Source organism: Cetorhinus maximus, unplaced genomic scaffold, assembly GCF_964194155.1.
Source record: "Cetorhinus maximus unplaced genomic scaffold, sCetMax3.hap1.1 HAP1_SCAFFOLD_123, whole genome shotgun sequence".
NCBI classification, from domain to species: Eukaryota; Metazoa; Chordata; class Chondrichthyes; order Lamniformes; family Cetorhinidae; genus Cetorhinus; species Cetorhinus maximus.
Genome location: NW_027596126.1, coordinates 56,325 through 68,815, shown reverse-complemented (window position 1 = coordinate 68,815; position 12,491 = coordinate 56,325). Strand labels below are relative to the sequence as shown.

The 12,491-nt window shown below is 48.3% G+C and overlaps 1 protein-coding gene across 1 annotated transcript in view; it reads right to left on the bottom strand.

Annotated features, from left to right (window-relative positions):
- Positions 1-437: 437 nt before the first annotated feature.
- Positions 438-12,491, bottom strand: part of LOC144672860 (SH3 domain-binding protein 4-like) — a 38,200-nt gene continuing 26,146 nt past the window's right edge. The window contains exons 3-4 of the mRNA XM_078534844.1: positions 6,106-6,294; positions 438-1,393 (exon numbers count right to left, since the gene is read on the bottom strand). Coding sequence (XP_078390970.1) covers positions 1,169-1,393; positions 6,106-6,294 — 414 coding nt within the window. The 3' untranslated portion in view covers positions 438-1,168. The remainder of the gene's footprint in view (positions 1,394-6,105; positions 6,295-12,491) is intronic.

Below are 12,491 nucleotides of genomic sequence, written 5' to 3'. Positions count from 1 at the left end.
ATGCACAAGGACCTCTTTGTTTTAAATGCATGGTGGAGAATCCTGGCTGACTATGTATTCTCACAGCATTTCCACCTTTCAAAAACTGTGTTGAATCCTCCCCCTCCTCCTCCTCATTCTACCCCTGCCCAGCAGCATTTTCCATTGCTTTGCAAAGACCCGAAGCTACGCCGCTTGAAACCGGGAGGGAAAACACTGCCTGAGCTTGGCAACTGCTGAATAACCCGAGTGGCACCGCTCAGCATTCCAGAATGCGATGGCTGGGACCAGCTCCCTCGCTCAGAGTGCGGACCTGTCTCGACACGTCCAGCTTCAACTTCGCAAACCTTTCAGCCCTCAGCCTGAAAAGGCAGAACACCAGGCAGACAGCTGGGGATCAGCACAGAGCTGAGCTGACCACGACCCCACCACACAGAGATTTTCTGGTACAAGGGGAAGGGGGTTAAGGGGAGAACTTTCATGATTAAAAGCAGACCAGGGCAAAGCGGTGTACCTGAGGTAGTTAGGAATCCTGCTGTATTTACAAAGCTTAAAAAAAACTACATTCAGTCAATTTCTTAAGACGTGGGCTGCAGAACAATTCCGGGACATTGCTCAGACCTTTGACACAGTTAAAAATAGTACCCCAAAAAATAGTGCTATTCAAAAGGCAGAAACCATGCAATGGAAAGGTTAGCGTCTCTTTACACTAAAGGACAATTCAGAGACATTAACAGGATTTAGTTGGAATTTTGTTCGTTAATAACCCAATGGTGAATTCACCCATACCCACCCTCCCCCATATATATATATATATAATTTGATTGATTCCTTTGTGCAAAACAAGCTATCAGGGTTCGCTTCTGAGTCACAAAACGAGGTGGGGCTTCTTAAAAAGTCATGGATGAGGGGGGCCAGGCTGGCTTTTGCCTTTGACAGTGACAGTTTGAACCATCAGCGAAGATAAAACCAACAACCGAGTCTCTTTGCAACTTGGAAAATGCCTCAGTTGAGGGTCTGTTAAGTCCGGCTGGCAAAAGTCTCGAGAAACTGGGTCCAAACAGCTCGAGTCGTTCAAGGCAAAAAATCTTTCAGTCACTCTTCCCCCCCACTCCCTCACCCCTCATCCCCACTCTTGCTGGACTTCACTCTACGTCTTCCCCGTGACAAGTTCGGGGGGACATCCAGGTTAAATAGCAATGTCGTCCTGGTCAGGGGGCCTGAATGCTGCTGCTCTGAGAATCTCCAGGGCGTGAACCAAGATGAGGGTCCCCGTCAAATGTTTCCAGCGCTTGGTGATGGGGTGCTTCATTTTATCCAGTCCCAGGTGCAGCTCCTGAATCACATCCCTGTAGCTGTCTCCAATCTGGGCGCTCCAGGTCAGCAGGAAGTCGTAGGCTGGTTTCCACATAGCCTGGAAGAGCACAAGTCAATTAGTCCTGACGCCGTGTACAACAACAACAACAACAACTTGCATCTAGACAGCGCCATTTAGGATGGTAAAACACACCAGTCCTCCTACCGGCAAAGGGTGTTTCCATTTCGTCATCTTTGCTGCACCCTTCTGATCTATTGACAGCTGAGAGGCTGTATGAGACTTACCTAGCCAAACTGGAGTCTGATCACTTGCAAGAGACCAGACCGCAGACAAAGGGAGGAGTCAGTGAGATACTAACTGCGGAGTTTAAGTTTGAGTTGGGTCTAACCTTGCTGCCAGCCATGTTTCGCTAAGTAACAACAGGATGCCTGCCTCCCAACACTGACTGCACCCTTTCCCCCAATCTCAATTAAGCTCTGCGGAAAGACACTTCGGACTGCATAATTCTATAATAATAAAGCAAACTCACAATGGCCCGTGTCTCGGGTGCAGCCCTGGAAAGAAACAGCTGGGAAGCTTCCAATCCCATCAGGCTGGAAACCACCAAAGCAAATCATTTACCAACGGGAGAAGCTCCAGACTTTGGAAGTTCTGCCACTTGTCACAAGCTCACATTGGGTAGCCCAGCTGTACTGAAACTTAATGACTCTGAAATCCAACCCACCATTTCCTAGGTTACTGGGGATAGAGGGAAGGAGGGAGATACAAGGCAACATAGGGTTCTTGCTCTTAAGCATTATTAATGTGAGGCCCCCAAGGCAATGCTTGTGTTACTCTTGAATAATGACGGGATCAGTTTGACTGCGATCCCCTCAACAACAATTTGCATTTATATAGCGTCTTTAATGCACTGGAACGTCCCAAGGCGGGAATCAGAGAATGGAGGTTGGAAGTGCTTCTTGTTGAAAACATCCCCCACCCACCCCCCAACCCCCACCACACTTTCCTCGCACAATCTACCCGGTCATGGGCTTCAGCCCCTCCCTTTAATCTCCCCGAGCAGAAGTTTCATTTAAATACTCCTCAAAGGGACACAAGAGGAAACTCCAGAATATTTACCCCATCCTAAATCTACACGATTCAGCGCTTAGCGGGCTGGACCACTCCAGAAACCGGCTCAGATACCAGCGAGTTTGAGGGGGTCTGGGTGGAGTAGATTAACAGGAACTGCTTCTACTGGCGGAAGGGTTGAGAACCAGAGTGCACAGGTTCGAGGCAACTGCAAGGCAATGGAGACATGGGGGAAAGACCTTTTTCACGTAGCAAGTGGTGATCTGGCACGCACTTCGCCTGAGAGCGCGATGGAGGCAGGTTCAATGGTGGCTTCCAAAAGAGAACGGGGTCATTATTTGAAGGAGAGGGAGATTTTGCAGGGCAGCGGAGAAAAGGCAGGGGAGTGGCGCTAGGTGAACTACTCTTGCAGAGGGCCAGCATAGACACAAGGGGCCAAATGGTCTCCTCCTGTGCTGTAACCATTCTATGATTCTTGGAGCACTGCTAGACCAGCATTAAGTCCAAACATCCCATTCCATGCCTGTGGGAATAGGAGGGTGGGAAGGAAACTATTCTGCCGAATGTAATGTTTAACAAACATATTTCCATTCTCTCAGTATTCAACCCTTGCATTTTTTGAGTTAAACTGATTGTTGAATCTAAACTCTTCAAGCAACCGGAGCATATTTATTTTTTCCTGGCACGGCACACCGTGTTCCTCTCATCCCTATACCATAGATAGGTTTAGCACAGGGTGTAATGTCACGGTGTACCTGTTAGATTAGAAAACACATACAATCAGGTTTCTTGAAAGCGACACGATAGCTCCGGGTGAAACAGAAATTACTCAAGCACACGAGATATAATGCCAGACGCAACAGCACCCTTAAGTCGGCTCCAAAGTTTCTCGGTGTCACACTGGTGCAGTAAGAGTGCTCCTCCGAGGGTTAGGTTAAGGTGCAATGTTGCAACCAAGGCCACAAAAGACAGATTAACTGGCCTTAACTCTATGTACAAATTGGCCACCGCACTTTCCCACCTATCAGTGCATCGTTGGCCATGAACCAGTTTGTGACGCCCCACCATTCAAGGCCTAAGGAATTCCTGCACTTTAACAAGGAGAAATAGGGAAGGTTTGGCTGACATTGGGGATCTTGTTATTCGCAAGTCGAGCTATCCAGTGACGGACGGTGTCGCACAGGCACAGCTTATTTTAGCCGCGTTTGGGGGGCGGCCTTGGGCTGAAGAGAGGGCCGATAGTCAGATCGGCAGCAAAGCGGCACCTCTGGTGTGCCTCACGCCATTCGTCCAGGCAACAGCTGGATGGAGTCTGGGAATGGCTGCCTGCTTATTGCTGCTTAGCGAGACTAAAAACAGCCGCATCAGAGAGGGCGGCAAAGAGCGTGTGTGAAACAGGGCAACGCGAGAGCGTTAAAATTCGCCTGTGCGACTGCCGCAATCTTCAAGGAAATAAGCGCATCTTCAAGCGTTCCACTTTGGCAGCGTTTCATTCCTTTTCTCTCAGTCACATACCACTCCTCATCGCCTTAGGGAGGGTGACGTGAGGTCTGATCTGCCTCCGTTTGCGCGGGCGTCTCTGCTTCCTACTCTGAGACAGGGTGGCCTGCTTTCGATGCCGGGCGGAAGCCCGAAAAGGGAGGCTTGTGCCAGGCTGGGAGCGAAGGGGACGAAGGAAAGAAGGTGGGGAAAGCAGGGGAGAGGAGGAGTGAGGGGAGCAGGAAACAATGGCTGAAGAGAGGATGCATTCAAATTGGGGGGTCTCCCACTCAATGGTGAAAAGCTTTAAATCTCAAGTCCTGACAGTCCCTGATAACGCAACACACACACGGGTGAAGCTCCTCCCAAAGCGACGAAGCTCGGTCCACATCGGGGACCTTCGCAAGCCTCATTGTCACTGGAAAGAGATAACACCCTGGGATAGCCCAACCGGCTCAGATCAGGCTGCTGCCCCCAGTCCGCATAGGGGGAAGGGGCACAACCTGAGAAATGGATAATGGTGGGGGGGGGTGGCGGGGTGTTTGGAAAACTGGAGCTGAAGCATCCCGGGCGGGGTTTATGAAGTCTTGAGGAGCGCTCCTGCTTCCTTCTCCTGGCCTCTGATGGAAATGCACCCGCAGCTGGTTACGAGCATGCACGGCACCCTGAATTGACAACGGGGGGGGGGGGGGGGGGGGGGTCCTATAGGTGTCATTGGGCCCTGACCTCCATTTTAAACTGGCCCACTGACCAACTCTGAAGCTGCTGCAGTTACCCCCAACAATAGGCCCAGGAGAACAACGCTGCACCCACAGTGACAATGGGTCATCGCCCACTCTTTTTTGGCAGTTTCTACTGGGCAGGACGGCTGAAAAAAATCAGCCTCCAGCTTCTAAAACGGAAGTAGAGAAATGGCGAATTTTGAGACCAATAACTCTTCTCGACAGATGATAACGCCTATGGACTGAGGTGTGCGGGGCACAATGTCAAACTGTGCAGATGACACAAAAGGTGGATGCATTGTGAACTGTGAGAAGGATTGTGATAGACTTCCAAGAGGAGGTGAGCGGGTTCGTGGAATGGGCGAACATGTGGCAGATGAAATTTAGTGCAGAGCAGTGTGAAGTTATACCTTTCAGTAGGAAGAACAAGGGCAGACAATATAAGCGGAAGGGTGAAATTCTAGGAGCAGAGTAAACTGGGAGTATACGCACACAAATCATCGAAGATGGCAGACCAGGCAGTGAAAATGGGATCTTGAGCATTGTACATGGAAGCAGTGAGAAGAAAAGCAAGGAATGTATGATGAACTTTTTATAAATCACTTGGCCTCAACTGGAGTATCGTATGCAATTCTGAGTCCGGACTTTAAGAGGCTGCAGAAAAGATTCACGAGACTGGTTCTAGGGATGAGGAACTTCAGTTATGCGGATGGATTGGAGAAGCTGGGGCTGTTCTCCTTACAGGAGAGAAGATTGAGAAGTTTGACAGAGGTGCTCAAAACCATAAAGGGACAAAACAAGTGGGGAGGAACTGCTCCTGTTGACGGAAGTGTCAAGAACCAGAGGGCACTAATTTCAGGTGAATGGTGAAAGAATCAATGGCAAGATGAGGAAAAGCTTTATTACACAGAGACTGGTTAGGGTCTGGTATGCTCTGTCGGACTGTAGCGGAGGTAGGTTCGATCCTGGCTTTCAAAAGGAGATTGTTTCTCTTCAGATGATTATACAATCCGCAGGCTACAGGGAAAGGGCAGGGGAGGGCAACTAGCTGTGTCGCTCTTGCAAGGAGCTAGCATATACATGACGGGCCAAATGGCCTCCTCCCGAGTTGCAACCATTCTATCATCTGGAGTTGGGGAGAGGCAACACTGTCCTGAAAACTGCTGAAAATGCCAAATTAGGGAGAGCTTGTTTAAGTGTGGAGGAAACAGTGATTCTGGGAAGACAACTGGTCAGAGCATTGGAGATAAATTATAAAAGGGTTTTTAATGAACCAAATTAAAAGACAATATTTCCACTGACGATTTGATAATTAAACAATATGCAGCTAAGATGGTTCACAGGATGAGGTTAGACGATTTAAAGAGAAAGATGTAGATTGTTTGAGCATAAAACGCTCTACCAGGAACAGACATTTGGACCTACAACAGCGATTAAGACGGGATGTGGATTGATACAGCGCTACAAACCCCAGCTCCAGATTGTGCGCGCGCTGACCTGAGCTGTGCGAAACTGGCACAGGCCGAATAACCTCACCTCATTTTCGATGGCCCCGTTCTTGTCCCTGTGGGGGCCTTCATAAGCTTCCATTTGTTGCCTGGAAACTTTGGCCAGTTTCTCGGCGAGTTCTCTCCATCTCGGGGCCACTTCGACCGCAGTGGTGAGCAGTACAAAATCCTGGATGAGCCTGGCGACCAAACCCTGGCAGTCCAGTTTTAACAAGGCCTGTGGACAATAGAAAAGGGAAAAATTCAGAAGCTGTAAATGAGATACAAAAAAAACAAATAGATGGGCAGGGAAAGGCCAACCGATCCATCCAGCCTCATCACACTCAATGTCTGGAGCGTCGTGACTTAAAATATTTCCTCCCCACTCCCTGCAGCCGCTTAGTCTCCTGGGAGAGGCAACAAAGAGAGAGAGAAAAAAAATCCAAGGCTAACGAACGAAAGAGGCTCTGGAAAATTCCTCAAGTGATTGAAAGCAGTCTGGGAGATACACACGGACCAAATGTTAATGTATAAAGACACTGACCTCCACGGGGCAGCCTCTGTCTCCGTTGGGAATCAGCCCAACTCCCTCTCAAAGGGCAAAACCAAAAAAAGCTGGAAAAACTCAGCAGGTCTGACAGCATCTGCGGAGAGGGATACAGTTGACATTTCGAGTCCGTATGACTCTTCATCAGAACTAAAAAATATAGAAATGAGATGAAATATAAGCTGGTAGAAGGGGGGTGGGACAGGTAGAGCTGGATAGAGGGCCAGTGATAGGTGGGGGCCAAAGATGTCATAAACAAAAGGACAAAGGGGTGTTGACGGTGGTGATATTAGCTAAAGGATGTGCTAATGGGGGCATTAAGGGTAGAAAGCAGGACGAGCAAGGGGCAGATCAAAGGGATTGAGAGAGTTGAGGTCCATCACACCAGCCGGCAGCACATTCCAGAGACTCGCCGCTCTCTGGGAAAAGGGCCGCCTAACATTCAGCCGACTCCTGCACTCACGCAGTTTAAACTCTTCTGGTCCTCCTCAACCTTTTAAACCGGAATAATCTGCCAATAGAGGCACTACCCAGCACTTTATTTTATAGGCCTCAATAAGGGTCACCTCTAAGTCTGCTTCTTCCCTGGAAACACAGCAAGGTCCTTGAGCCTGAGTGGCTGAGGCTCTTTAAGCTAGGAATCATTCTTGTCGCTCTCCTCTTGGCCCTTCCCCGAGTTAATATATCACCCACAACATCGTGGGGATCATTAAGTAACTTGTACAATGTCAAAATGGTGTCCTTTAATTTATACTGAAAAGCTCCATTCACAGAATCCAATAACCTAATACAGGCAGCTTTGGCTACAGTTTCTCTACGCTGGTCATGAGTCATGCGCACTAAGATCTTTTCCCCTCTCAACCTCTCTCAGTATTGTTCCCTACAAAGGAAACATATATATTGTGTGGCCCGACCAACATGCATGATTATTTATCGAAATTAAATACCCTTTGTCATTAAGTGGCACACCACACCCCCCCCTTGCATAACTAAACCTCTTTGCGTTTGACTGCGCTCCTATACACTCTTCACCCTTGCACAGATTTTCACATTAGCTGCCAACAACAGTGCTCAGGTCATTGATGAAGATGGTAGCTGGTTTCAGACCCAATTCCTTGGGAGAACACCGCTAGTAATAAACCTCCAGGATGAAACTAATCTGTTAATTGTATCTTTTGGGCTGCAGATCAGGAGACAATTTTCATTCCAGCATTACACATTTCTATCGATGCCACAAGGTTGAAATGTAAAAAATCTGTCAAACACTTAGGGTTAGTTACTAATTTGAGTGGGAGCAAAGGGGCACACAAAGGACCTTCATACTCCCGTTAGCTCAAGTTCTGCTGCTTTTGGAGGAGAGAAACACCTTATGAACCAGCCCCCTCAGGCTGTTCCAGAAAGAACAGCATCAGTAACCTGCTGCCGGGGAAGGCCAATGGCAACAACATAATTACCACACAAGGCTTTCAATCAACTGAGCACGTGTGGCATCCATTGTGGGCACCATTGCAACTGAATTAGAGAGATTGCACTGCACCAGGATATAATGAAACCGTCTTGAGTATTACAAATTATGTCTTTTTAGTTCCTCAATGGTATTTGTAGAATTATAGAATCACGCAGTACACTTGAGGAGGCCACTTGACCCATCGAGTCTGTGCCAGCTCTTTCCAAGAGCAATCCAGTTAGTCCTACTCCTTGGCTTTTTCCCCATTCAGGATACTTGGTGACATACTTCCGACATTTCTGCATTTAACATGTACCGTTCACCTTGCGGAAGTGCTACAGTACTGCAGGAGCCAGGCAACGCGTGGGGTCGGCAGATGAAATACGGACTCCAAAGGTGTGAGACTTGGCTCAGTGGTAGCACATTCACCTTGGCATCAGCGGGCTGTGGGGTCAATTCCCACTCTAGATACCCAAACACACAATCCATGCAGGTATTGTCGATGCAGTACTGAGGGAGTGCCTGCATGGTCAGAGGTGCCATCTTTCAAATGGACGTTAAGTCGAGCTTCTAGCCTGCCCTCTCGGATGAACTATTTTACAGAAGGTGAGGCCGGGTTTTGGGGGGGGGGGTGGTGGAGGGGGCGGGGGGGGTTCCCACAATGTCCTGGTCATCATTTATCCCTCAACCAACAAATAAAACAGATTATCTGCTCATTATCACGTCCTGTGTGGGAGCTTGCTGTGTGCAAATTGGCTGTGGTTTTCTCTACAGTGCAACAGTGACTACATCGTAATGTCCCATTCTACTTTAGGGTGTTCTGAGGTTGTGAAAGGCACTGTATAAATGCACATTATTTCTTTCTATGTAGCAGGAATTCTAGAGCTGCGTCAAAAGACCAAGCGCCGCATGGAAGGGAATTATTTTTTAAAAATGGCATGAAATTCTTTTAAACACTTCACTGCTAAAAATAACTTGGAAGTAAATAGCCAACGAAGATGGAATTCAGAACTGAATCGATTCTGTCAACAATTGTTTACATCTCATTCACAAGGCAGCCTGTCATTTCCCCTCTTCAGTATCCTTCAATTTAGGATTTCCCTTCTATTCTATCACTGTAGTCCCAAATAAAGAACGACCTGCATTTATATAGCACCTTTCATGACCTCGGGGCATCTCAAAGCCCACTTCAGCTAATGAAGTACCTTTGAAGTGTAGTCACTGCAGTGTTGGAGCAAACACGGCAGCCAATTTGCACACAGCAAGCTCCCACAAACAGTAATGCCTGGGTGAGTGCAGCTCCAACAACATTCAAGAAGCTGGACACCATCCAGGACAAAGCAGCCCGCTTGATTGGCACCACATCCACAAACATTCACTCGCTCCACCACTGACGCACAGTAGCAGCAGTGTGTACCATCGACAAGATGCACTGCAGCAACTCACTAAGGCTCCTTAGACAGCATCTTCCAAACCCACGACCACCACCATCTAGAAGGACAGGGGCAGCAGACACATGGGAACACCACCACCTGGAAGTTCCTCTCCAAGCCACTCACCACCCTGACTTGGAAATATATCGCCGTTCCTTCACTGTCGCTGGGTCAAAATCCTGGAACTCCCTCCCTAACAGCACTGTGGGTGTACCTACACCACATGGACTGCAGTGGCTCAAGAAGGCTGCTCACCATCACCTTCTCAAGGGCAATTAGGGATGGGCAATAAATGCTGGCCCAGCCAGTGAAGCCCACACCCTGTTAATGAATTTTGAAAAATCTAGATATTCTGATTCTTGTGATGCTGATTTAGTGATAAGTATTGATCAGGCCACCAGGTAGAACTCCCTGATCTTCTTCCAAATAGTGGCTATGGGATCTTTTCCATCCACCCGAGCAAGTGGGGTCTCAGTTTAGCATCTCATCCAAAAGACAGCGCCTCCAGGAGGCAGCACTCCCTCAGTACCGCACTGGAGTGTCAGCCTTGATTTTTGTCTTGAACCTGAATCCTTGTGGCTCAGAGGCATCATCTTACCAAGTGAGTGACCACTGACCCGGCCGATACTGGCTCAGTGTGCCTTAATTATTTCACTCAACGCCCATTCACAACCACTCCCCTCCAAAGAAGATTGTTCCAAAATAATAGATAAAAATGTACTCAAATAATGCACTGCAAATGCAGCGGGGCCCCAGTTGCTCAATGTGGCCCTCTCACTGCCCCAATCAGCCCTAACTGTTTCTACTCATCAGTGCAAAGGGAGAGAGGAATAGCTGGAGGATTACTAACACAACAAAGGTAAAAGTATTGCAATCGTTTTCAGTTCTGTTTGTTGAGAAGTGATGCTCCTTCTTCCTGTCGCTCTACCCCTCCCTGGGGAGAAAACGTACCGACGTTCAGACAGGAGGAGTGACCCTACCTGGACAGGGTATCAGAGGGAGTGACCCTACCTGGACAGGGTATCAGAGGGAGTGACCCTACCTGGACAGGGTATCAGAGGGAGTGACCCTACCTGGACAGGGTATCAGAGGAAGTGACCCTACCTGGACAGGGTATCAGAGGGAGTGACCCTACCTGGACAGGGTAGCACAGGGAGTGACCCTACCTGGACAGGGTAGCACAGGGAGTGACCCTACCTGGACAGGGTAGCACAGGGAGTGACCCTACCTGGACAGGGTAGCACAGGGAGTGACCCTACCTGGACAGGGTAGCACAGGGAGTGACCCTACCTGGACAGGGTAGCACAGGGGTGATTCTGCCTGGACAGGGTATCACAGAGAGTGACCCTACTTTGACAGGGTATCACAGGGGTGATTCTGCCTGGACAGGGTATCACAGGGGGAATGCTGGCACAGGATAAGCCACCGCCTTCAGAGTAGAAAAGGAGAGACATCAGTTAGTTACCAGTGGGTGTTCCAACAATGAAGTTCCCGACCCTAATGAAGATAATGTTCAATAATTTGGAGAGGGGCCGTTGTAGTAGGGTCTGGTATATACGTATATAGTTATGAGCTTATAATAGACTTGCTGTTACATACTGAAGACTACGAAGCCTACTTCATAGTGTCCGGAGCAGGATTCTTCAGGACCAATAGTGAACTCCTCTATATTCTCCTCTCTTCTGCCCCCACCAACTCACTCACAGCAGTTTTGATACATAGTCTGCATGGAACCTACCTCCAAATAACAGAGGAAAGAGCAGACAGGTTCTGTTGAGATCAGGAATTGGGGTGGTCTTTCCCCTAACTGCAACACAACTCCCCTCTGAAAGGGGTTGAATAATCTCAAGTGTCTCCACAATGAGGAATCAAAGGTAACGGAAGCAGGGGACTTAATTCTTGGTTCTAGGGTTTCTTCAGAGTGTACAATAGTGGCAACCCAAAGATTGATGGTTAGTTTATCCTTTTAGTTATGGTGACCGGAGTGGAAATGATCAACGATTTCAAAAGGAAACTGGGTGGGGGCACTTAAGGGAATTAAACTTGCAGGGTTAGGGGGATAGAACAGGGATACGGGACGGACTGGATTGCTCTACAGAGGGCCAGCGGTGACTTGATCGGCCGAATGGCCTCCTTATAGCAGTGTTTAAATGCCCTTGGAGAAAGTGTTTTTGTTCCACTTGGCAGGGGTGTCGGGTGGGGCGGGGAGGTAGTGTGGGGGGGGAAAACAGCTGTAAACACTGCACAGTACAGAGCTAATGAAGACTGGTCCAAGCAGCTCATTTTAGTGCATGAGTCAACAATCGGTAAGCTGACGTGGAACACTGATCAAACAAATTTTCAAAAATAAAATGAGTACTACAAACAGAGATCAAACTGAAAAAAAAGCTAAAACGAAGCAGCTCGGGGGAAGATTAATACTAAGATGACATTGAGTAATTCAATCAGCGGAGATAATACATCTATTCAGTTCTCCGCACTGTGAACACACTGCCAACGCATAGAGCCCTGAGAGAGAGAGAAACGCCAGCTGTGTCCTTCTCAAGAAGCATCGGCAGTTTCGTTTCGTGGAACATGTGTAAGAACACGGTGTGCATGGGAGTGAGAAGACAAATCAGTCTGAGCACTCCTCCCCCTCCTCCTCAGTTCCCAAGCTGAATTGTAGTTCAGTGAAGATACACGGAGATAAGGCATGCTGAAGCAGCTGGGTCGCTGGCACTATGCCAACCACACAAGGAAAACAAAACTGCAGGACAATAAGAGAAACTTACCCAAATCATTCTTTTTTTTCTCTCCCATGAAATACGACCTAGCTGCAGCGTCTGGGACAGAAATTTAGTGATCTTTGCACTTGCGTAACACGGTGCTTTACGAGATAATAAAATGTGTTTCACACAAGTAAATGCTTGAAATGCAACTCCTGTTCGATGGGCAGTGTTACATGGTGAGCTCCTCGTGCACTGTGGCCAACTTGCAAAATGCCAATGGATCAAAAGCAGTTTCTCATT